This window comes from Aspergillus uvarum (assembly GCF_003184745.1).
Source record: "Aspergillus uvarum CBS 121591 unplaced genomic scaffold BO82scaffold_22, whole genome shotgun sequence".
NCBI classification, from domain to species: domain Eukaryota; kingdom Fungi; phylum Ascomycota; class Eurotiomycetes; order Eurotiales; family Aspergillaceae; genus Aspergillus; species Aspergillus uvarum.
Genome location: NW_020291319.1, coordinates 262,108 through 282,712, shown reverse-complemented (window position 1 = coordinate 282,712; position 20,605 = coordinate 262,108). Strand labels below are relative to the sequence as shown.

The 20,605-nt window shown below is 55.1% G+C and overlaps 7 protein-coding genes across 7 annotated transcripts; 3 read left to right on the top strand and 4 right to left on the bottom strand.

Annotated features, from left to right (window-relative positions):
• Positions 1–539: 539 nt before the first annotated feature.
• On the bottom strand, positions 540–1,396 carry nctA (negative cofactor 2 transcription regulator complex subunit BUR6; the record flags this gene model as incomplete). Its single annotated transcript, XM_025631348.1, has 2 exons — positions 540–799; positions 877–1,396. The coding sequence occupies 2 exons, from the start codon at positions 1,394–1,396 to the stop codon at positions 540–542; spliced, it is 780 nt and encodes a 259-aa protein (XP_025492697.1).
• A 2,203-nt stretch (positions 1,397–3,599) lies between these two features.
• BO82DRAFT_431714 (uncharacterized protein) lies at positions 3,600–7,756 on the top strand. The gene is made up of 6 exons (XM_025640731.1): positions 3,600–3,968; positions 4,042–4,151; positions 4,214–4,572; positions 4,626–4,899; positions 4,957–6,037; positions 6,113–7,756. Exons 1-6 carry the CDS (start codon positions 3,925–3,927, stop codon positions 7,272–7,274), a joined length of 3,030 nt encoding a protein of 1,009 aa, XP_025492696.1. The 5' UTR covers positions 3,600–3,924; the 3' UTR covers positions 7,275–7,756.
• Positions 7,757–7,933: 177 nt separating this feature from the next.
• BO82DRAFT_353715 (coronin) lies at positions 7,934–10,693 on the bottom strand. The gene is made up of 9 exons (XM_025635032.1): positions 10,528–10,693; positions 10,433–10,461; positions 10,315–10,374; positions 10,112–10,254; positions 10,005–10,053; positions 9,836–9,939; positions 9,299–9,760; positions 8,563–9,250; positions 7,934–8,491 (listed from the first exon to the last, which is right to left on the bottom strand). The coding sequence occupies exons 1-9, from the start codon at positions 10,559–10,561 to the stop codon at positions 8,252–8,254; spliced, it is 1,809 nt and encodes a 602-aa protein (XP_025492695.1). The 5' UTR covers positions 10,562–10,693; the 3' UTR covers positions 7,934–8,251.
• A 572-nt stretch (positions 10,694–11,265) lies between these two features.
• On the top strand, positions 11,266–14,719 carry BO82DRAFT_333913 (putative kinesin family protein (KlpA)). The gene is made up of 6 exons (XM_025633241.1): positions 11,266–11,494; positions 11,554–11,692; positions 11,749–12,072; positions 12,445–12,576; positions 12,635–14,199; positions 14,256–14,719. The coding sequence occupies exons 1-6, from the start codon at positions 11,477–11,479 to the stop codon at positions 14,430–14,432; spliced, it is 2,355 nt and encodes a 784-aa protein (XP_025492694.1). The 5' UTR covers positions 11,266–11,476; the 3' UTR covers positions 14,433–14,719.
• Positions 14,720–14,971: 252 nt separating this feature from the next.
• Positions 14,972–16,384, bottom strand: BO82DRAFT_391599 (uncharacterized protein; the record flags this gene model as incomplete). The annotated part of the gene is made up of 5 exons (XM_025638578.1): positions 14,972–15,586; positions 15,731–16,018; positions 16,146–16,212; positions 16,269–16,305; positions 16,370–16,384. 5 exons carry the CDS (start codon positions 16,382–16,384, stop codon positions 15,361–15,363), a joined length of 633 nt encoding a protein of 210 aa, XP_025492693.1. The 3' UTR covers positions 14,972–15,360.
• A 708-nt stretch (positions 16,385–17,092) lies between these two features.
• Positions 17,093–18,241, top strand: BO82DRAFT_431710 (alpha/beta hydrolase; the record flags this gene model as incomplete). The annotated part of the gene is made up of 3 exons (XM_025640730.1): positions 17,093–17,242; positions 17,277–17,510; positions 17,611–18,241. 3 exons carry the CDS (start codon positions 17,093–17,095, stop codon positions 18,004–18,006), a joined length of 780 nt encoding a protein of 259 aa, XP_025492692.1. The 3' UTR covers positions 18,007–18,241.
• Positions 18,242–18,554: 313 nt separating this feature from the next.
• Positions 18,555–20,294, bottom strand: BO82DRAFT_364199 (translation initiation factor eIF-2B subunit family protein; the record flags this gene model as incomplete). Its single annotated transcript, XM_025636935.1, has 2 exons — positions 18,555–20,079; positions 20,134–20,294. The coding sequence occupies 2 exons, from the start codon at positions 20,292–20,294 to the stop codon at positions 18,555–18,557; spliced, it is 1,686 nt and encodes a 561-aa protein (XP_025492691.1).
• Positions 20,295–20,605: the final 311 nt, after the last annotated feature.

The window sequence follows — 20,605 nt, the reverse complement described above, 5'->3', positions numbered from 1 at the left end:
GAGTGCCTGGGGCTGGAACTCAGGCCCAAACATGCACCTAAAAGGGGTTAGTCTGATGCGGACCCCGGTGCCACCCGATCGGGTTTAGTGGTGTTTCCACTCCGACGTTCTGAAGGAAACCTTATCAAGTTGCAGTGCGTGCGTATTCTTTCGTCGCATTTCGAATGCGAGTTCCAGTTGATGCTCAGCACCTGCAACCAACCAGTACCTACTCTACAGTACACAAGTTTTCCCGTCGCATGCATTGAAATTGTCACATCAACCAGGACGTAGAAAAAGGACCAGAGCGAAACCTCCAATCCTCACCTAAGGAAAGCGCGTACAGAAGAGAGACAAAACAGAAAGGTACCTGTTCACATCGCGAGATGCAAGCCCATCCATGCCCACCACCGCAACGCCTTGAGAGTATAGTATGCGCCCGTTCTCCATTCCGGTCTAGAGAAAAGCCCAGCAGATCGTCCACTGATATAGAAAAGCGAGAACAAAACAAGAATCAATCAATAGATGAAAATGCGCCTAACAACCCTTGCCCAATATAATCAATCGCTGTCATCTTTAGGTCGACGGCCACCTCTCTTTCGTTTCGGCTGTTCATTCTGATCACTGCCATCATCTTCATGTTTCCGACTCGGCGGTTGGTCGGGCACCTTGGCAATAATATCTGCCAGAAAGTCGAGGACCTCGTCCTTGGCCACGGCTTGTTTGAGGTGCGAGGCAGTGACGCGTTTGGAGTTGCGATCCTTGGCTTCCTTGGCGGCTTTGGTGACAAGGGAGATCATGAACAATTCGAGTGCTTTCGCTGTGGGGAAAGAAAGAGAAGAAAATTAGTCAAATTCCAGGCACGCGGGAGCAGTGCGGAGGATGAAATGTACGTACAGACAGCAATTGGCGTGACCTGCGCGACCTTGCCGACATCTTCGTCGGCCTGCATAATGCGCTTTATGCGCGCGACGGGGAATTTGGTCTTGACCTCGACGGGGACCGCCACCGGCGCAGCAACAGGAGCCGGTGGGGGAGGCGATGGAGAAGGAGGTCGGACAGGCTCCTCTTCCTCCGAGACCACAGGGTCGATGTATTTCGATGTGGGCTGCGGCGCGATCTCGGCGGCCTGGTGGGCGATACGCGTCGAACGACGAGCCATATCCGGGTGTAGATGTGTCGCGTCGGCGAAGGGATAGAGACTATATTGACTATATTGCTGGGGAACCCTGGTTGGCGGGGCCGGGGGTTGTTGATACTGCGGGGTGAAGAAAGGTGAGGCGTCGTAGGAAGCGCGATGGGCGAGCGGATTCCCAAACGGGTAGACGGAGGAGTGGTTGACGGAAGGGGAGATGGGGGATTGGAAGGTGGAAAAATCAGGGGATCGGGGTCGGTAGGAATTGTCTTGTTCGGTCATCGCCTGTGGGGAATAAACGGGTTTTTTATTATTATTTATTTTTTGTTTTGTGAACAAGGACAATGACATGACAAAATGCGCGTGCGCGCCTAGAAGCAAGAAAAAAACAGACTAGTATAGAATAAATATGGGGAACTGGTTCTGCTCGTACCTTTACCGCCTGTAGTAATTCTCGGTGAAATCGTGTTCGAGGGTCACAAGAAGTGAAGAATTAATAGAGTAGTGGGAAGGTTCAGTCTGGCTTTAAGAAGACATGAAACCTTTGAGTGTTGATCATATCAAAGAGAAACAGTCAAGAGACTTGATGTTTTCTTCTTGTTGATTAGTATTATTATAATAATAACAATAATCAAGAATCGTCGAACAATGAAGAGGATAGGGAGGGGATGTTTTGTAGATCGCGCGCAGCGGATGGCCCGAGCTTTTGTCCCCTGGTGTTGTGTTTGGGAGGTGGGCAATACGGTAACAGTGGTGTAAAGTAGCGTAAAATCGTGTAAAGAGTCAGCAAAGTGCGTGTGCCCAAGAGCAGCCGGGGAGGTGGCTACAAGCAGCTACAGCAGCCAGACAAGAGAAGGTCCGGGTGTCTTTCTTCCGGGGAGCAGCGGCCGCCCTTTTTAACCCTGCGCCTCTGTTACATGTGCAACGCTAGGCCTGGTTTTGCCTATTTTCGTCCTTCCTTTTTCTTTTTTTTTTTTTTCGTTTTCGTTGTTCACTTTTTTCTGTTCCTTTTCTTCTTGTTTTTTCCCTTTTCTTTTTGCCTTTTTTTTTTTTTTTAACCTTGAATACTCCGAGTGATTGCCAAACTTCTTCACCTCATCCTCACTCTCCTACATCCTTCAACCTGGGTTCAACTGGTCAGCTGGAAAGATAGCCCTACCATCCATCCATCCATCCATCCATCCACCACCACCACACCGCACCCTTTTTCCTTTTCCTTTCATATCATGTCAACTTCTGCTTGATGACGATGACAACACCACCACCCAGTCGAACGAACCACTCCCTCCTTGCCACCCCGCCCGTAGAACTATGGCATCTGGTTCACCCACTGATTGGATCCTGCCTGCATTTACCTTTACCGCGCGTGATTCATTCCGTCGAGTCAGCGAGGCCGATGATGCAAAATCATCCCTGCTTCCGACGCCGGTCTACCTTACACAGCCTATCCCCCCCCTTTTTTTTTGGGAGGGGAAGTCAGTCACACTGATTTGATATAGTTCAACTCTTGCATGGAAAGAGCTGAGCCATAGTTTCATAGTCTGTGCTGTGTTTATTTACTTCCCTTCGTGATGATGATCATGGGGAAAAACCCTTCACCCTCCTGCCCTCCACTCCCCCATTTCCCTCTCCATTGCCTCCTCAAACAGAGCACCACCGTTACTACCCAAGGCACTTGATGATGATACAAAGAGCTCTTGAGACTCGGGGGGAAGGCGGGAGACCCGACAATCAGGCAGAAACCGCAACTGTGGGTATCGCCGTTGTTGGGGATCTCTCGTCGTTGGCAAGTTCATGCTAGCCACCCTCGGTCGTTGACGGCATAAAATTAACTTGATCTAATCTGACCATGTGCTTATGGTTTTGTGGTGCCTGCCTGCCCCTGTTGCCTTACCTAGTGTTTTGCGTGTCAAAAGAGAACGTTCAGGTGCATGCGGGTTTGATGAACACCTTGCGATCCTTCATAGGTAGATTGGGATTGCCGGATGGGAGGATAGTTGCGGCTGCGCATAGCCTAGTGCTTACCCTCTTGCAGCCAATCTCTCTTCCTTCATGATGATGAGGAGGAAGGTGGTGGTGCTGCGGTTGCTGTGAGCCTTGCCAGACATGGGATTTATGCAGCGAACCTTATAACACCGGTCACGCCGTAAACGCCGGGCGGTGTCAATCAATCGTCACCAACATGACATGTCCTAGTCCGGAGCTTGTAGATGTATCAGACGCGTGCGATCGACAAACACAACACGTGCTGAGAGATATTGAGGTTCGACATGTACATGGCGATAGTCAAATATGATTCATCCAGAGTTCTAAGGGGTTGGGGACTGTAAGCTCCTTGACCCATGGAGGAGTTATTAATCTTATTTTGCGCGTGTTGTTGTTGGATTTGAGAAGAATACGTGGAGTTATGGTTTATATCGCCCTCTGCAGGTGGGGGGTGTTTCAAGTGGTTGATAGAGAGTGAGAGTCGGCCATACCGGGGAGGAAGTATTATTCTTCCGCTCCGGCCCGCTGTCCGACCCTCCAAATTTGGTCCCGGCAGGCAAATGCGTGATCCCATCGCGATCGCTATTCACCACGTTAGCTAATTTCCCCCCAAAAACATAACATTGCTTCACTTGTGGTGACGCCAGCAGGCATGGCCCTTGTCTCCCGTTGATGGCGCACTGAGCATGTGGTTTATCTTCGCCATTCTGGCTTCCACCTCTCTTTTCTTCTAACATCAGTGGCCCGGACGACTCTCGTCCCCCAGTGATTGATCTCTTCGCTTTCCACTACCCTCCAGAAAAGAGCCGGTCGTGATCTGTGCGATGGCTGTCGCAGACCAGCCTTCGGGCTTGATGGATATCGCCAGGTAGGCTAGGTCTTTTGTGTCTTCGCTATACCGTTTACCGTGATGACTGATCAGCTCGCCCTGCGCCGGACAGCTCATTGACGCAGGATGAGATTCCGTTCAAGCTGCGATGCGCCATTTGCAATAAACTTGCCGTGAACGCTTTCCGCCTTCCTTGCTGCGATCAAGCCATTTGCGAGCATTGTACGCGACCTCTTCCAGTTTGATTCTTTCCCAATCGTCTCAACTAATTTCGCAATGATCAGGCCAAGTGTCTCTCCCCGAAACATGCCCCGTCTGCGCGCATACTCCTCTCTCCTCTGATCTATGCAAACCGAACAAAGCCCTTCGGACTACTCTCAAGGCCTTCCTTCGCACCGAGGAAAAGAAGCGCGAGAAAGAACGGCAGTCAGCGACGCCGGCGACACCCGCAGATGCGACTCCGGCCCAACAGGAACTTCCGGCTGCAGCAAGTGGTGCTGGGGATCAGCCCGCACAGGACGGCCCGACATCTGGCACTGCTCCTGCTGATAATGTGACCGAAGAGCCTCTTACTGGATCCAACGATTTGGAGCCCAGCACGGATATCGCCGTCAGCAGCGAACCTGCTGAAGCTGCTGCTCTGGTAGGCCTCCGAAACAAGTCTATTTTGCCCCGCTAATACGTTTTTTACTGTAGGGCGAAAATGACGAGCATTCTGCAGCGCTTTTACCGGATCAGCCAGATGAGACCGCTCAAGACGGAGCTCAGGAGGATGGACCGACCGACCAGAACCAATCCGCTCAAGCCAACGAGGAAGATGTCTCCCAGGGCGACGAGCCGGGGTCAATGCTTCCCAACGGTATGGGCTTCAACGCGGGCGCCGGCATGTTCCCCAACATGGGCTGGAACGCCGGAAACTTCAACCCGATGAGCCAGTACATGAACAATGGGATGTTTAATTTCCCCATGGGTCAGTCTCCGCTCTGTCATCTCTGCCCGTCATCGCTTTACTGACATGCTACCCCAGGGATTCCTGGAATGGCGATGGACCCGATGGCCGCGAATCAGGGTATGTTTGGGGGCTACGGGATGAACATGAATGGTATGAACATGGGAATGAGTTTCGACGCGGGTCAGGGGATGTATGGGGGATGGGATGGCTCACAGAACAATATGTGGAATGGAGGCCAAGATAAATTCAATCCAAATGCTTTCGCAAATGGTATGGGTCCGCAATACGGGGGCCCCTCTGGCTTCGGTGGATATAATATGTCTCAACCCAACCTTGCTCAAATGCAGCAGCAACAGTTCCCTAGCCAAGATTATCAGAACGGGTCGTATGGCTCGGGGTATGGCAGAGGCAATTTTCGGGGTCGCGGCCGTGGTGGTGGTGGATATTTCCCTAGTGGTCGTGGCCGCGGCGGTCTTGCGGGTGGACATATGCAGGCCACTTACCCCCCTAATGCTAACTACCCAGCGTTCCCCAACCATAATGCCTCTACTATGAACCCGGACATGGCCGCCGCTCAGTCGCAGGATGGCGCTGCTGATATGTCTGCGGAGTTCGATCAAGGAGACGCTCAGCAGGTCAACAACGAATCAGCGCCCAGCGGCGAAGGGGTCGACGCACAAGCCGATGATGTGCCCAATGATGGCACAGCCACCGAGGGAAATGCTGAAAATGGTGAATCGAATCCCACTGATCCCGATGCTGCTGCCGCCCAGGAGACTTCTGCACAGGAAGAGACTCAGCTGCAGGGGATTCCCACCATCGATAGTCTAGATCAAGTCAATGCCATGCAGGCGATGTCGAACTTCCCCATGGGAATGCCAGTGCCAGGTCCGATGGGAGCTGGATTTGGAAGAGGCGGAGGCTTCATGCGTGGCGCTTTCTCTGGCGGAGGACGAGGAGGAGCTGCCTTTATCGGAGCTGGTCCCAATGCAATGTACCCCGAGCCTCGCGGTCAAGGCGTGGAAGGAGCACCTGCCGCGCCTCGCGCCATGCGAGAGGGTCTGCCCAACACCAGCGTTCTCCGACAGCGGAACTTCCAGCTTCCTGGACGATCTGGGGCTTCATCTGCGCAGCCCTTCGGAGCAACCCCTCATAGGTGAGAGACACTTATTTCATTCCCGGCGGTTTTCAACCGCTTAGCTCAACTCCTAACTAATCATCGTTCTTCCAGCGCAAGCGCTACACCGACGCAGGACGATCAGCGACCACGATCAACCTCCCGCTCGGGATCACGACCGAGGTCGCCATCCAGAACCAAGAGCCGGTCACGATCCCCTCAGCCTCCTTCCCAACAGGACGCTCGTCGCTCGTATCGGCAGCGCTCCGCCAGCGTGGACATGACCGGAGACGACTCAGAGCGACGCCGCGAGCGGCCCAGAAGACCCCGTCGCGACGACAAGTACGACGAGGTGTCCGGCGCCGACGACGGCCATCGCACCCGCTCTCCTTCGCGCGATTCTCGCCGTTCGACTGCCCACGGCCGTCGCGATAGGGACCGGGACAGGCGCAGTGGTCGACGATCGCATCGCTCCCGTCGCCAGCGCAGCTGGAGTCGCAGCCCCAACCACAATGGTGACGGTGCCACCACCACCACCGCCGCCGCCGCCGCCGATCGACTCTCGGCCATCCCTGAAGACAACGGCCGCAGCAAGGCGGTCGACAGCTATCGGGCCAGCAGAGACCGCTCCAGCCGCTACGACGACGAGCGGGACCGGGACCGAGACTCCAAGCGCCGTGACCGAGACCGCGACTGGGATCGGGATCGCGATCGTACTCGCGACCGCGAACGGGATCGTGATCGGGATCGCTACCGTGAACGCGAGAGAGACAGAGATCGAGATCGAGATCGTGACCGTGACCGAGATCGCCGTGACCGGGATCGCGATCGAGACCGGGACCGGGACCGTGACCGTGATCTGGATCGCGACAGGAAGCGCCCCCGCCGCGACCGCTCCGGATCCCCTGCTGGCAGTGAATACTCCTCTCGCCATCACTCTTCCCGAAGAGACAAACGTGGTCGTGACGACGAGGGCGGAGACCGCCTGCGCGAGAAGGCGACCACGGCCTCGGCGGCCGCTAAATCGGGCGAACCCGAGAAAGACCCTCACACCCTGGAGCGCGAAGCCCGGAACCGCGAGCGCATGCTCAAGGAGCAGCAGCGCCGCGAGGCCATGCACGCCGACAGGGACGGCGGCAAATCCTCGTCGTCGCGGAAGCGGGACGGTCGCGGGCTCAGTGGTGGCCGCCGTCTCAGTTACAAGTATGAGGGTGAGGAGACGGACGATGCTCGTGCCGCCCGTGTGGAGAAGGAGAGAGAAGCAGGCCGGTGGTAGTAGTCTACCTCTCCCTGCTTTTTTTAACTACTTATCATGACTCCGGTCGAACAGACATACATCTCTTTTCACTGACGTACTTTTCCCTCGCAATCCCCGAATCCCTCTCTTTCCCTCCCACCCTCTGCATATCATCTATCCTCCTCGCACATCCTCCATATTCTTGTCCCGACAAAGAGCATATAGAGCGGACATCCGTCTGAGCTTGATTATTGAACCTTCCCTTCTCCCCCTTTCCTACCTTCCACATCCCTTGAATCGTCCCAGCCAACGTTTGTTGGCGGCAAGGTACGCATGCTCTTCGAGATTATGTAGCCCAATGGCTCATTTCCCCGACTGGGAGTGGATAATCAAATCATCCGCAGACAGTGGCGAGAGACAACATTCATATCCTGGTCTCGTTTCCAATCATGGCACCATCGCACAGATTGAAGACGGAAGCGAAGATGAGAATAGTATGAACAATAAAACCATCACCATAAGATCATGAAATCTGTCTGCTTTTGGCGTAGAGTATGGATTCCATTGTCATAAGTCGTAGACTGACGCACTTGATGGATTAGCCCTGATATTCGTGGAGTTGGTGTCATCATCATAGGGTTACTATGGGAGGGAGACCAGGGGGAGACTAGGTAGTATACCTATGCACAACTAATTCATGCATTTATACGTTATGTAGATATCACTGCAAAAGGGCCGTTGGGCCAGCAGGGGAGGACAGAGGACGCAGGCAAAAAGAGCAAATAGTTACATTTCATGCACACGCACACACGCACACAATAGAGTATACATCAGAGGTCCTGTCCGTTGATGGGTTGGGTTTTGAGGGAAACGAACGTCGCTTCGAAATTGAGAAGAAAAAGAGAGTCATAATAGATACATGCAGTACCTAATTGGAGGTAGGTTGGCTGGGGTTTGGATTATGGGTGATGTAGATGGGGGAAACTGGGGCGAGAGGAGGGGCGAAAGGGAAAGGCTTAGCCCAGCTTAGCCTTGAGAGATTCGATCTCCGCGGTCAGGCTCTGCATCTGCTGGGCCTGGGAGGCGATGGTCTTGGTTTGCTCGGCGATGAGTTCCTTAATGGCGCCGATCTCCCTTTGCACGGCGTCAGCGGCGCTGGCGGCGCTGGTGGAGATGCTGGGCGAGGGGATAGATGTTGCCGGGGCTGAAACTGCGACGGTGGGGGTGGCAGCGCGGGGCGTTTGCGCAGGGGAGGCCTGTTATTCATGCGTTAGTTTTGCGGGGGTGGAGAGATGGTTGAGGAAGGCAGGTCAGCGATTTTTCGTACCTTGGAGGAAGTGGGTTGCGTCTTGACCTCCTCTTCCTTCTGGTGCCATGGGCTGGCCTTGATGGTGGGCGAGGCGGCTTCGGGGGTGCGAGCGGCGGGCTTGGGGGCTTCGTCAAAAGCGGACGGCTCCTCGGGCTCGACCTCTTCCTCTTGGTCGGCGAACTTGTTCACCATCGCGGCCATGGAAGCACCCTGGTCCTTCATGGAGGCGTTGGGTCTGGCCACAGGGGTTGGCTCCGGGGCGGGTTCAGCCGCCTTCTTGATGGGGGCAGGCTCTTCAGCCTTGGCGGCGGCGGGAGCAGGAGTATCCAAAGAAGAGGTGGGCTTCTCCTGCACTCCGGTCACTTCCTTGAGTCCCTCACCCTCGTAAAGGTTGGCCATGGAGATCTTGGGTGGGATGGCCTCCTTGCCAGCAAACCACTCGTCGGGGCCCATGGCAGGCTTCAGGCCAATGGTTGGGGGGTAGATGTCGTCTTGGAAAGTCTCGGCACGGCGGGGGACGATGAAGGAGACAGGCTCAATGTAAGAGTCATTGACGGTCTTGAAGGCACGAATGACTTCATTGTCGTGGGTGTTCACACCGCGCTTGGGCATGAAGGCGATACCACGCTGAGGATCGGCGGACTTGTACTCAGCAAGGTATTCGAACTTGTCGTTCTCCAGCTCAAAGTAGCGAATGTTACCGTCACTGTAACAGGTTAGATAAGCCCCAAGTCTATCACAGATTCCCACTCACCCTCTGCCAGCCAGGTACAGCATCTGAGTGCCTTCGTCCCAGAATGGCATGCAGACACCAGAGATGGAGTCGAGAGTCTTGAACCCGTTAATAGGTTCGCGAGGAGCGCGGATATCCCACAGCGCCAGCTGGCGGTCACTCATCTTGGAGAAACCAGTAGTCGCAATCCGGTCGCGCTCACCCAGCCAAACAGAGCGACTGTTCTTGGCTCCTGAGTGTCCTTGTGTCTCGTGCGCGGGGCGCTCCTGACGCACATCCCAAATGCGAAGCTTCTTATCTCGGGAGGTCGTGACCAGGAGGGAACCGTTTGCGCTCCAGGACTGCGATTGCACAATATCACCCAAGTTTAGGGTCAACTTGGGGGCGCCGGCCTCGATATCCCAAATCTTCACGGTGTAGTCGCCCGAAGCCGTGGCCAGAATGTTCTCTGCTGCGGGGTTGAAGAGGACGTGTCCGATCTTCCTATGATGGCGTTAGCGAGTTTGGTCCAGCACTACAAACGAAAGCGCAACGGGAATCCTTAGATAAGAGACATACTTGGGGTGACCGGAAAGCTTGCCAACAGGAGCCACATCTTGAATCTCATCGGGGTCAACATCTGGGGAGAGGGTGAATCCCTCAGGTACACGCCAGAGTAGAACCTATCACGCGACCTGTTAGTTTGTTTGTTCGATGGGGTATCGCAAACGTGATCGAATTATTGTACCCTTCCATCGTCGGAACCAGACGCGATGAGGTCGTCGTTGAAAGGGTTCCTAGCCATGTCAGCTCACTCTTGCTCCTCCGGAACTGCGAGGGTCGGCCATTGCTCACCAGTCGGTGTCCAAGACAACAGCAGTGTGACCACGGAACAGCGGCATGCGCTCGGGCAGCTTGCCCCGCTCTTCCAAGGGTATAACAGCAAAAGCACCACCACCACCGGCCTCCCAGTTCACAGAGAGGTACTTGGGGTTAACCTAGTCGCGTGGTCAGATTATCCGGCGGAGGCGGCTTAGGGGCGATGAAAGCGGTCGGACCTTGACAAGATTGGTATCCCAGGCATTTCTGGAAACACGAAGGTTATCATAGCATTGCTCCTGTGTAAGTTGTGAGGATCGATTCGGGTTGCGATAGATCAGAAGGAAGGTCGCGCACTTTTCTCGTCGGCCGTCCGAAAACGTGTCCTGCTACCTGTCAGATTGCGGGCAATCAATCGGAGGGGAAGTGGAGGGGGGTTAGGGGGGACTCACGGTACTTCGAAGAACGCACGAAACGACCAGACATGACGCTGGTGTATCAAATGACAATTAGAATAGTATGAAGGCGGGGAGAAGTAGAAACGAAAAGGAAGCAAGGCAATGACAGAAGCAAGAGAACAAGAGACAATGGCAAGGAGGAGGAGGAGGAGGAGGACTGAGAGTGGATGGTGGATGGAACAAACGGGGCAGGCAAGCTTGTTCTTGATTTGGTCGGTCTGCAAGCAGCAGCAGCAGCGGCGGCGGCGCAGCGGCTACTAGTTTAGTAGACCGTAGAAAGAAGGGAACAAGTGGAAACCCGCGCGGGCGGGCCAGAACTGGAGTAAATAGTCGGAGATGGACGGGTCTAGTCAAGTCAAGGACCCAAGGAAACAAAATAGAAAGGGTCTGATAGAGTATCCAGAGAAGTAAACAACTGAAGAAAACTGAAGCTTTCCCAATATGGTCAGGTGAAGTTGTACAAAGCCTCCCACTCTCTATCGAATTGATCAACGAAGCTTAGAAAATGGTAACAATCGAGTAAATACGAGTACGACAATCAGGTCAATACCGCTTGTCTTTACCTGGCCTAGCGTATCTCTTCCCCCCGCCAGTCAGCAGCTGAGTCAGCGCAATTTGTTTACCGCCCTCCCGTCGCTGGAGAAACGGTAAGTTGCAACAGAGACAAACCACCGGCCGGCCTTGGATAGCCTGTTTACTGCCGGGTTCAACTCCTCTTCATCCGAACGCCAACCAACCTGTACCTTAATTACACACACCCGTCGCCCCTCCTGGCATGTTGCAGTCTTGTCTCCACCCATTGTGAATTGCTCTGCTCGCTTTGCTTATCCCACGCGTCTCGATTGCGACCTTACCTTGCGCTAGAATTTGACCTCGTCCGCTGTCAATTTCCTCCTAAGAATCCTCTTGACTTGTTAGGGGCTCGTGGCTCCCTGCCCTCAGCATGGAGAACGATCACATGGTAATAGCAAGCGGAATTTATTCGGTCACATAGTCAGGCTGACGCGATAATCGATCCAGTCAAAGACATCTTCACGAACTCGAATCCCAACAGTCGGCCTGAAAGAAATGAATCCGGCTTCCACAAACGCCCGCTCGGGGCTCGTGCAACCCGGTACCATCGCTGGCGCAGTGACAAGTAAGACTTCAGGCCTGTCGCGTACGTCCCTGGAGGTTTGCTCAGGGGTGGAGGAGCTTCAACACTAACAAGAGCAGAGCCGGGCCGTCCACGAAGCACAACCCAGTCCGCTGCAGCAACTTCAACATCCCGTATTGCCAGCAGCACAGTCAAGACGCACGGCCGTGCGAACACCTACAGCTCCAATACCCTTGGCCGGTCCGCATCTACTGTCTCAAGGACGAAATCGACCGTCTCGTCTTCCGCCGGGCCCACCGCACGACCGCACACGAGTATGTCGCGTTCACACACTGTTACCAATTCCCGGAGACCAATGGCCAATGCCATTCCCCGTGCAGCCACGGCAATGGGCTCTCGTGAACAGGAGGACTCGGAGGGTACCATACTTGGAAAACGTAAGGGTAGGCGCGAGTTTGACTGCTTTTCATCCCCTGCTACCGTCCCTCAGGCCACAAGGACTCTACCAAGCGATGAGACTTCCCGGATCTCGCCTGGGACCCAGCGTGAGGACTCACCATGCTCGCCGTTGGACGGACTGGCTTTGGTTTCTGGCCCCATTTATCCCTTGGTTTCTAAATTCCCTCTCGCGCACCATGCTTCTATGAGTCAATTGCGTTATCATGCCCTGTCTTCTAGATCTCCCTTCACTACTCCCGTTAGACCTCCCCCATCTACCCCTCTTCTGTCCGTTACTCGCTCTTCCCGAAAGCCATCTCGTTTGCCACAGTTTCTTACCAAGGATTCAATGATCAAGTCTTTTAACTATTCTATAGGTGGCGATTGGGACCTGGATCTCCGAGAAAAGCGAATGTATGACCTTGTGCGAAGCATGGAAGAACGTGTCAGTCAACAGGGACAATCGAGCACAGCGCTGAAAGATGCAGTGGATTTATACAAGTCTAGAGGTGAGGGAACAGTGCGCGCTGATCGTGGCTTTCCGTGCTGACTCAATATCACTCATAGTGAGCGAACTAGAGGCGTCTTCAAAAGAACTTACGGAAACAAATGTTACACTGCGCATCGAAATGGGCTCAATGGAAAATCGACTTGCTGGTGCGGAGAATGCACTCAGAGACGCACAGAGAGACCATGAAATGATCATCGACGAAATCAACGCCCGCCGACGTATGGAATTGGAGACAGTACGGCTGGAGGGCAGAAAAGAAATGGAGAAAATGTACTCGCGGCACCAAGAGGAGATGCAGGAACTCAGACGGCGCTTTGAAAACGAGATGGAGGAAGAACGAGCTGCGCGGATGCGCGAACTTAGTCAGGTCACTTCGCAATCTGCCCTTGACACACAGCGCACGCATGCCGAGCTGGACAAGAAGGAACGAGAAATCGCCACCCTGCAGCACGATATACACAGCCTGAAGGCCGATTTGGAGCGTGAACGCAAGGCCAACCGAGACCTGAGGCACAATCTGGATGCAGCCAGCACTAATACTGTAACTATGGAGTCATCCGTGCGTGCGTTGAAAGCCCGCATCGAGTTCCTTGAGTCTGGTCGCGAAGAGCAGTCCCAGGCTTTTGAGCGTCTGAACCAACAGATGATGGACGCGTTGGCTGAGACGAATGCCACCAAGGAAAAGCTCCGCAAGGAAGAGACATTGAGAAGAAAGCTTCACAACCAAGTACAAGAACTCAAAGGCAATATTCGAGTTTTCTGCCGAGTCCGCCCCTCGCTACCCTCGGATCCTGTCGATCAAGCCGCCCAGATCCAGTTTCCAGATGACGCTGAGGATTGTAAAGAGATCGCAGTGCTAGGCCCTGAAGAGAAGAGCAGCCTTGGAGCGATCTCAAGGAAGAACAGCAACTTCTCATTCGATCGTGTGTTCGGGCCGTCAACCCAGAACGCAGAGGTCTTCGATGAAATCAGCCAGCTGGTGCAGAGTGCTCTGGATGGATACAATGTGTGTATCTTCTGCTACGGCCAGACCGGCAGTGGTAAAACCTACACTATGTCATCTCTTGACGGTATGATTCCCCGGGCCGTGCACCAGATCTATGAGACAGCAACTGGCCTAGAGGAGAAGGGCTGGAGGTACACGATGGAAGGTAATTTTGTGGAGGTGTACAACGAGAACCTCAACGACTTGCTGGGCAACCCAGACGACCTGGATAGAAAGAAGCTCGAAATCCGCCATGACATGCAGAGGGGCAAGACCATTATAACGGATGCTACCACTGTCCGCCTAGAATCGCCTGAGATGGTTGAGACCATCCTCAAGAGGGCCGCCTCCAACCGCTCAGTCGCTGCAACCAAAGCCAATGAGAGATCTTCTCGGTCTCACTCGGTCTTCATTCTCAAGCTCATCGGTGAGAACGACATCACGGGTGAGCGCAGCGAGGGAACCCTTAACCTCGTCGACCTTGCTGGTAGTGAGCGTCTCAGCCACAGTGGGGCAACTGGCGAGCGGTTGCGCGAGACACAGAACATCAATCGCAGTTTGAGCTGCTTGGGCGATGTGATCGCTGCTCTGGGACAAGGCAAGGAAGGTGGACATATTCCCTACCGCAACAGCAAGGTACGCTGCGCACGTGACTCTTTCGGTGTCGTATCACACAGCTAACCACCTAACAGTTAACCTACCTCCTCCAATTCTCCCTTGGCGGCAACTCAAAGACCCTGATGTTCGTCATGGTCAGCCCGCTGCAGGCCCACCTGTCCGAGACCTTGACCAGTCTCAAATTTGCTACCAAAGTACATAATACGCATATCGGGACAGCCAAGCGGCAGGCACGGATTCGCGAGTGCTGACTGCGGGGAACTTTTGTGGATTGAATGATACCTTTTGACTTTCTTCATTGTTTGTCTGTTGTGTTTTACAATGTGGGATGTTGGCCTTCATGAACCAGGCCTTGGCAGCGGAGTCTTGGAGTATGCTTTCTTCTGTGAATAGGGTAATGGACAATATTAGCCTTCTTGCTTTCGTCGGTTTGAGAATCTCAGTGTTGGTTTGTGTATTATCTGTGGTTCTGTGTTTGACCTTGATGGTTCCTACCACCCACTATATATTGATACTACAAAGCCTCTGTACGGGCTGGGTTGTCTCTTGTTTCGCTGGGATAGAAGGTTACACCAAGCCAGCTTCTAAAGATTTTCTTAAGCCATACACGTCACAATCGCTGTACCGTACTCTATAAGTCTTTCATGAACTATCAAACAAGAGACAGTCTGTTCTGAATTCCCAGACGGTGATCAAAAGCTGCAGAGCGGGAAGAGATGGCAGAAATGTTCGCCTTTCATGGCTCGTCCGCGGCCCAAGCCTACCGGAACAAATATCATGGATGCATTATCTTCGTTACACATTTGTACAGATGCATTGAGAGTTCTTGTTGGTCGTATATGAGAGTCCACTCAACCCGTCGAGCCGTCGGGGCTATATGTCTTCCGAGTCCAATCCCCCCGGGCAATAATGGCTTGACCCTTCTGATCAACCATACCACTTTCCATTGTGTCCACCCAAGAATCTTATTATCATCATCATCTCCACCCTCGCGAGCTCACCTTTCTCGTCTCCTGCCAAGTGATATCGCGCTGTACGCGGATCATATTCAGCGGCACCTCATCCCCGGACGCGTCATCCCGCTGGCTGACATCCAGCGACACGAGCTGCTTGGACAGGTGCTCGCCAGGCGGCCGCAGGATCCGGTTGGCGCCTTCGAAGCTCTGCAGCTCGGAGCCCCTACCCTTGGTGCCCGTGGTGCGCGCGCCCCAGGCGCCGACGCTGCTTGCAAACGTGCCCGAGAACGCCACGAGCAGCGGCCGCAGGGTCGGCAGACAGCCGGAGATGATCCCGCTCGCGCACTCGCATCAGGCACCAGGTGCATGCCTTGGCGAGCGCCCAGGTGGTGTCCGCGGGCTCGAATTGGAAGAGCGTGGAGAAGCGGTAGGCGCTGCTGAACACGACGCTGTTTATGCGTGCGTGATGTGCGTGTCAGCGTATGCCATCGCTGGCCTGACCTATGATCTCCCCTGGAGATAGAGGTGGATGGTAGGATTGAGGGGTTGTGAAGGTGTGCGACGATTGGGAGCTCGGGTGGAAGGAAACGTACAAACTGCCTAGCAGGAATACTGCTATCACCGACAATCGATGCGTGAGGGAGGCGTGCAGCCCCCAGACCACGTGCACCGGCCGCGAGAGGATGGCCACATCGTTCGGCACCGCGTTGCCGATGAAGGATCCCTTGAGGTTGATGCAACTGCCCGGAACGATCGGATCGCACTTGAACACGCTCACGCAGATGATGGCCAGCACCCAGCCGACCGCGATGCTGCCGAGGATGAGTTCCGCGTGGGGAAGATGCGCGCGTACATGAGGAGGATGGACACTTTGATGATCCCTACTGTTGTGCAGTAGACGCACTCGAACGCCATGAGAAGCTGTGACGGGTGTGTGCGTGTATTAGCTCCTGCTTGGCTGGGTGGGCATGGGTTCCAGGTGCCTTGCGCGTGGATCTGGGATCGAACCTTGGCGATTTTCGTGACGTTCGCGCTTGGTAGCTCGTTTGCATGGGGCCCGTGCCGTAGTGAATCACTGTCATTCATCAGTCAAGGTCGAGACAATGAGGCCCTAAGGGCTGGAAGACTCACTGGTCAAATTGAGACCGCAGGTTGCGAACAGAAACACCTATGTTCGGAGAGCCAAAGCATAACCCGACTGAACAGCTTCGACCCTACCGGGCTGAACTTACCACCGACAATAGCATGGTGTATTCGTCCAGTCCCACTGACAGGCCTTTCTTCCTCCGCGCAAGGAGTCGCAAACCACGAAAAAAAACCCCCAAGGTAGTCATGACAATGCTAAGCACCCCGATTCTCTCCTTGGTGATTTTCCTGGACAGCTGTCTCCAAAGCCATTGCTCGCCCAACAACAGTCGACCGAGTCCGGTCACAACATGATTGAATCCGGAGTGAAGAGGAGATCTGAAGGGTGATGAAGAGGGAATCATAACCACGAAACCTTGCTTTTGGCCGACCATATCCCTGACTGGGGAGTTTTCTTTCAACGTCCCTGCTAACGCCCCTGCTAGTGCAGGTACCTTCCGCTGGAGATGAGTCCTCTACTAGGCCGTGAATCCCTGGAGGCCAGGCCGTTAGACACAGTCACTAAGCGTACTACTACGCTAGTTATCTGGGTGGTGCGACGGCCGACCGCACACTATCTTTCGGCGACCGGCCGTTTGTGGGGCTGACAGCGGCCCTAAATCCACCGTCTGGGGAACGACTCGGACTATCATTAGACAACTTAAATGAGCATCCCCCCCTTTCGGGTTCGGACCACGGCATCTCCAGGATAAGGACTATTCTATAAGTACAATGTTGCCTTCCGCAAGCGCAAGAGACACAGACCACCTGGTCAATTCGCAAACACCCAAGTAGTGAGAAAAACGAGATGACTTGAAACTACCAACACAATGACTGCCGACGCAAAACCCATCTTCGTCTTCGTGCCTGGCGCATGGCACACCCCGGACACCTTCGATATCATCCGCGACCTCCTGCGCCAGCGAGGGCATGACACTGATGCCGTCGCCAACCAATCGGCCGGCGCGGCGGACCCCTCCGTTGGGGCTCCACGCCGACATAGCCTACACCAAGCGCGCCCTCCGAGCGCTGGCCGATCAAGGGTGCTCGATCGTGGTGGTCGCCCACTCGTACGGCGGGATCGTCGCGGCGGGCGCGGTCGAGGGGCTCGGGTATACGTCGCGGGCCCGCGCAGGACAGCCCGGCGGGGTGATCCAGGTCGTGTGGATGGCGGCCTTCGTCACGCCCAAGGACAAGTCGCTCCTCGAAATGCTGGGAGGGAACTGGTTGTCCTGGATGTCGTTCACGGTGAGCGGGACGCCCTTTCCCAAACTCCCCTTCCTACCCCCATCCGCATTCAAACGTTCACCGTCAAAACCCCCTCCCACTGACAGTTTCCATGATGCAGACCCCCGACGACGGATACGTCTACACCACCCAGCCCACAAATATCTTCTACCACGATATGACCCCGGACGCCCAGCGCCAGGCCATCGCCAACCTGCCCTGCCACCCCAAGCCCTCCTTCCTTGAGCCGGCTGTCCACGAGCCCTGGCGCGAGATCCCCGTCTTCTACCTCTTCTGCGACCAGGACCAGGCGCTGCCCCTGGCCGCGCAGGAGGCCTTCGCCCAGACCCTGGGCAATCCCGGCCGCTATCACGTGGACGGATCGCACTCGGCCTTCCTGAGCCTGCCGGAGCATGTGGCCGACGGGCTGGTGCTGGCGTTGACAGAGGGGTTGGAGAAGACTGGTGCTGGTGGTGCCGGTAGTGCTTCTGGTGTGGCTAACCGCGTTAGTCAGTGATAGTAACTTATGACTTAGTGGTCTTCGAGCAAGGGTGGACGAATATATATCCTTCTAACATACATAATATGTAGTACGGTTAGTCCGTGCAAGGGGAGGGCTTGACAGGGGCGAGGGGCCAATCATTTTGGGTATTGTAGATAGATCCACCGTTTCTTTGTTTCGTTCGTTGAGCATTGTCCTGCGGTAATGCTGGGTTGGTCCTATCAAATCCCATCGAGATATCTCTGCCGCGGTGGGGGTGGATCAATGTTGTAGCTTGTAAATGAGGTTGTACAGGGTGTGGAAATGAATCGAGCGGGGTTGATTATGGCGTGGATGATTTAGATTGTATTAGAGTCGATACCAGACTGCACTATGTAATGTTACTATGCGCTAAGGTGAAATGCCCGAGTTCCCTGGGTGGTATGCTGTAGTCGTGTTGCATAGCCTCACCTCTTAGAAGAAAATAGAGAAAAGAAGATTAAGGGTGGGAAAAGTGGGCGAAATAAGACCGAAGACTGTCCTCTCCCAATGCAAACTGACCCGATTACTGACCCGAGCTCGCCTTATAAGTCGAGGAAGAACTTGTCTACCTTGTTCCCGAGCTGTTCGGACTTCTCACGGATGCGGCCCTCGTCCATGACGCCTTCTTCGCTGACGAAGGCATCGACCATGTGCAGGGGCACCCATTCGAAGTAGATGTTCTGCACGTCAACGGTGGCGGCGGACTTCGCCTCGTCCTGCTTCATGCCTTCCTCCAACACGCCGACGCCCTTGACGCCGTCGCTGCGCCACGTGGTCATGACCTCCAGCGGGGAGTTGTCCTCGTGCTTGTCGTCGTCGATGACGCCGGGGGCGCCGTTGATCTTCTCGAGGTCGCTGAGGACGACGATCTGGGCCTCCGGGCTGACGTGCCGCGTGCACAGGGCGGCGGGCAGCGAGCCGGTCTTGTTGCTGACGCCCCGCGTGGCGGAGAGGCGGTCCGCCCCGAGCAGCAGCAGATCCACGCCCGCGGCGGCGATAGCGGCCGACGCGTCCGTGTACACTTTCACCCGCAGGTTCTTGTGGGGCGTGTCCGCGAACCGCGACTTGAAGTTGGAGATCAGCGACGAGGCGATGCTGGCGCCCTCGAAGAGCGGCCGGGATTCCAGCACGCGCAGCTCCAGTAGGTGGATATCCAGCGAGGCGTACGTGTCCAGGATGCTGTCGCGGATCGTCGAGCTCGCCGATACCGTTAGGATCGTGAGCTTGTCCCGCGGCTCGCCGTGGTGCAGGAAGTGGTACCGGATGTAGTGCGTGAAGGCGTCTTTGACCTGCGTCGCGCGGCTCTTGCGACTGGCGAGGTGGTGGTCCAGCACCGCGAGCATGCGCTCCCACTTCTGCTCGTCTGAGTGGTTGTTGTTGTTGTCGCTGGGGCTGGGGCTGGAGCTGTGGCTGTGGATTTTATCGTGATGCAGGATATCGTCCAGTTCGGCGAGCACGGCGACGAGCGCGTTCATCGTCGCGGCCCCCATGCTCTCCCGTCCGTTCTTGATCATGTGCCACGCCGCCATGCGCACGTTGGCCCACCATTGGGCGTCCATCCCGTTCTGGGTCTGGACAAGAAAGTCGCGGAAGATCATCAGCGCGATGGTCGTGAGCTCCTGCGAGCCGCTCTCGTGGTCGTTGCGGAGACGCTCGAGCCCCGTGGCAAGGATCTTGCCGGCGCGTTCACTGCGGAGATCGCCTTCAAACCATACGCGGCGGAAACTGTCCTTCAGGCGGGGCACGGTGGGGGAGAGCTCTTCATTGAGGATCGCGGATGGCGGGTGCCATTCCCAGCCTGTATGTTCCCAATCAATCTTGAAGGACGGTTCTTCTTCATTAGCTGTCGATTCTTTAGGCGTTTTTGCATTGTATAGAAAGGCGAATGGATGCACAGTCCACTCGCGTGCGGCGGACGGATCGCTGAATGTGAAGGGTTTCCCCGTACGCCAATGCGCGAGGTTAGAGGAAGTGAGTCCCGTTTCCTCGGAGAGTTCGCGCCAGGCGGTTGCGAGCGGGTCGCGGTCCTCTGACGTTATGCTGCCGGATATCGGGGCAAAGTGGCCGCTAATTCGACTCTTAGATGAGCACTTTTACCTACTAAGTGATCAGGAGACAAACCGATATGTTCTCACTTTGTCGCTGCGTTTAAACAGCGCTACGAGCGGTTTCCCATCCTTGAAATCAAAGATGAAGGACGAGACGACGGCGCGCTTTTCGAGAGGATGAGATCGAGACTGGTCGTCGGGAGGCTCGTGAGACGGTGGTGGGGATGTTGTCATTGTGCTGAGGGTACTGTGGTTGATCATAACAGAAGGTAGTATAGAATTGTTAAGTGTACACTCATGGAAGCGGGTTTGGGTCTGACTCTGTAGATAAGAGAGGGTACGGGCGCGGGAAACACCCCCCGCGTCGAATCGCTGCCAAAGTTCACTCTGTTGGGTTGACGGAATCAAGTGGAGTAGGGCCAGAGAGCCAAGAGGCAAGAAAGAGAGGTATAAATCCCCACGCCAACAGTCGGATGATCGCGGGCGGTTGGTGTCATAGTCACATCACGCCACGGAGGGGGGCGAGAACAAACGAACGACGGTGC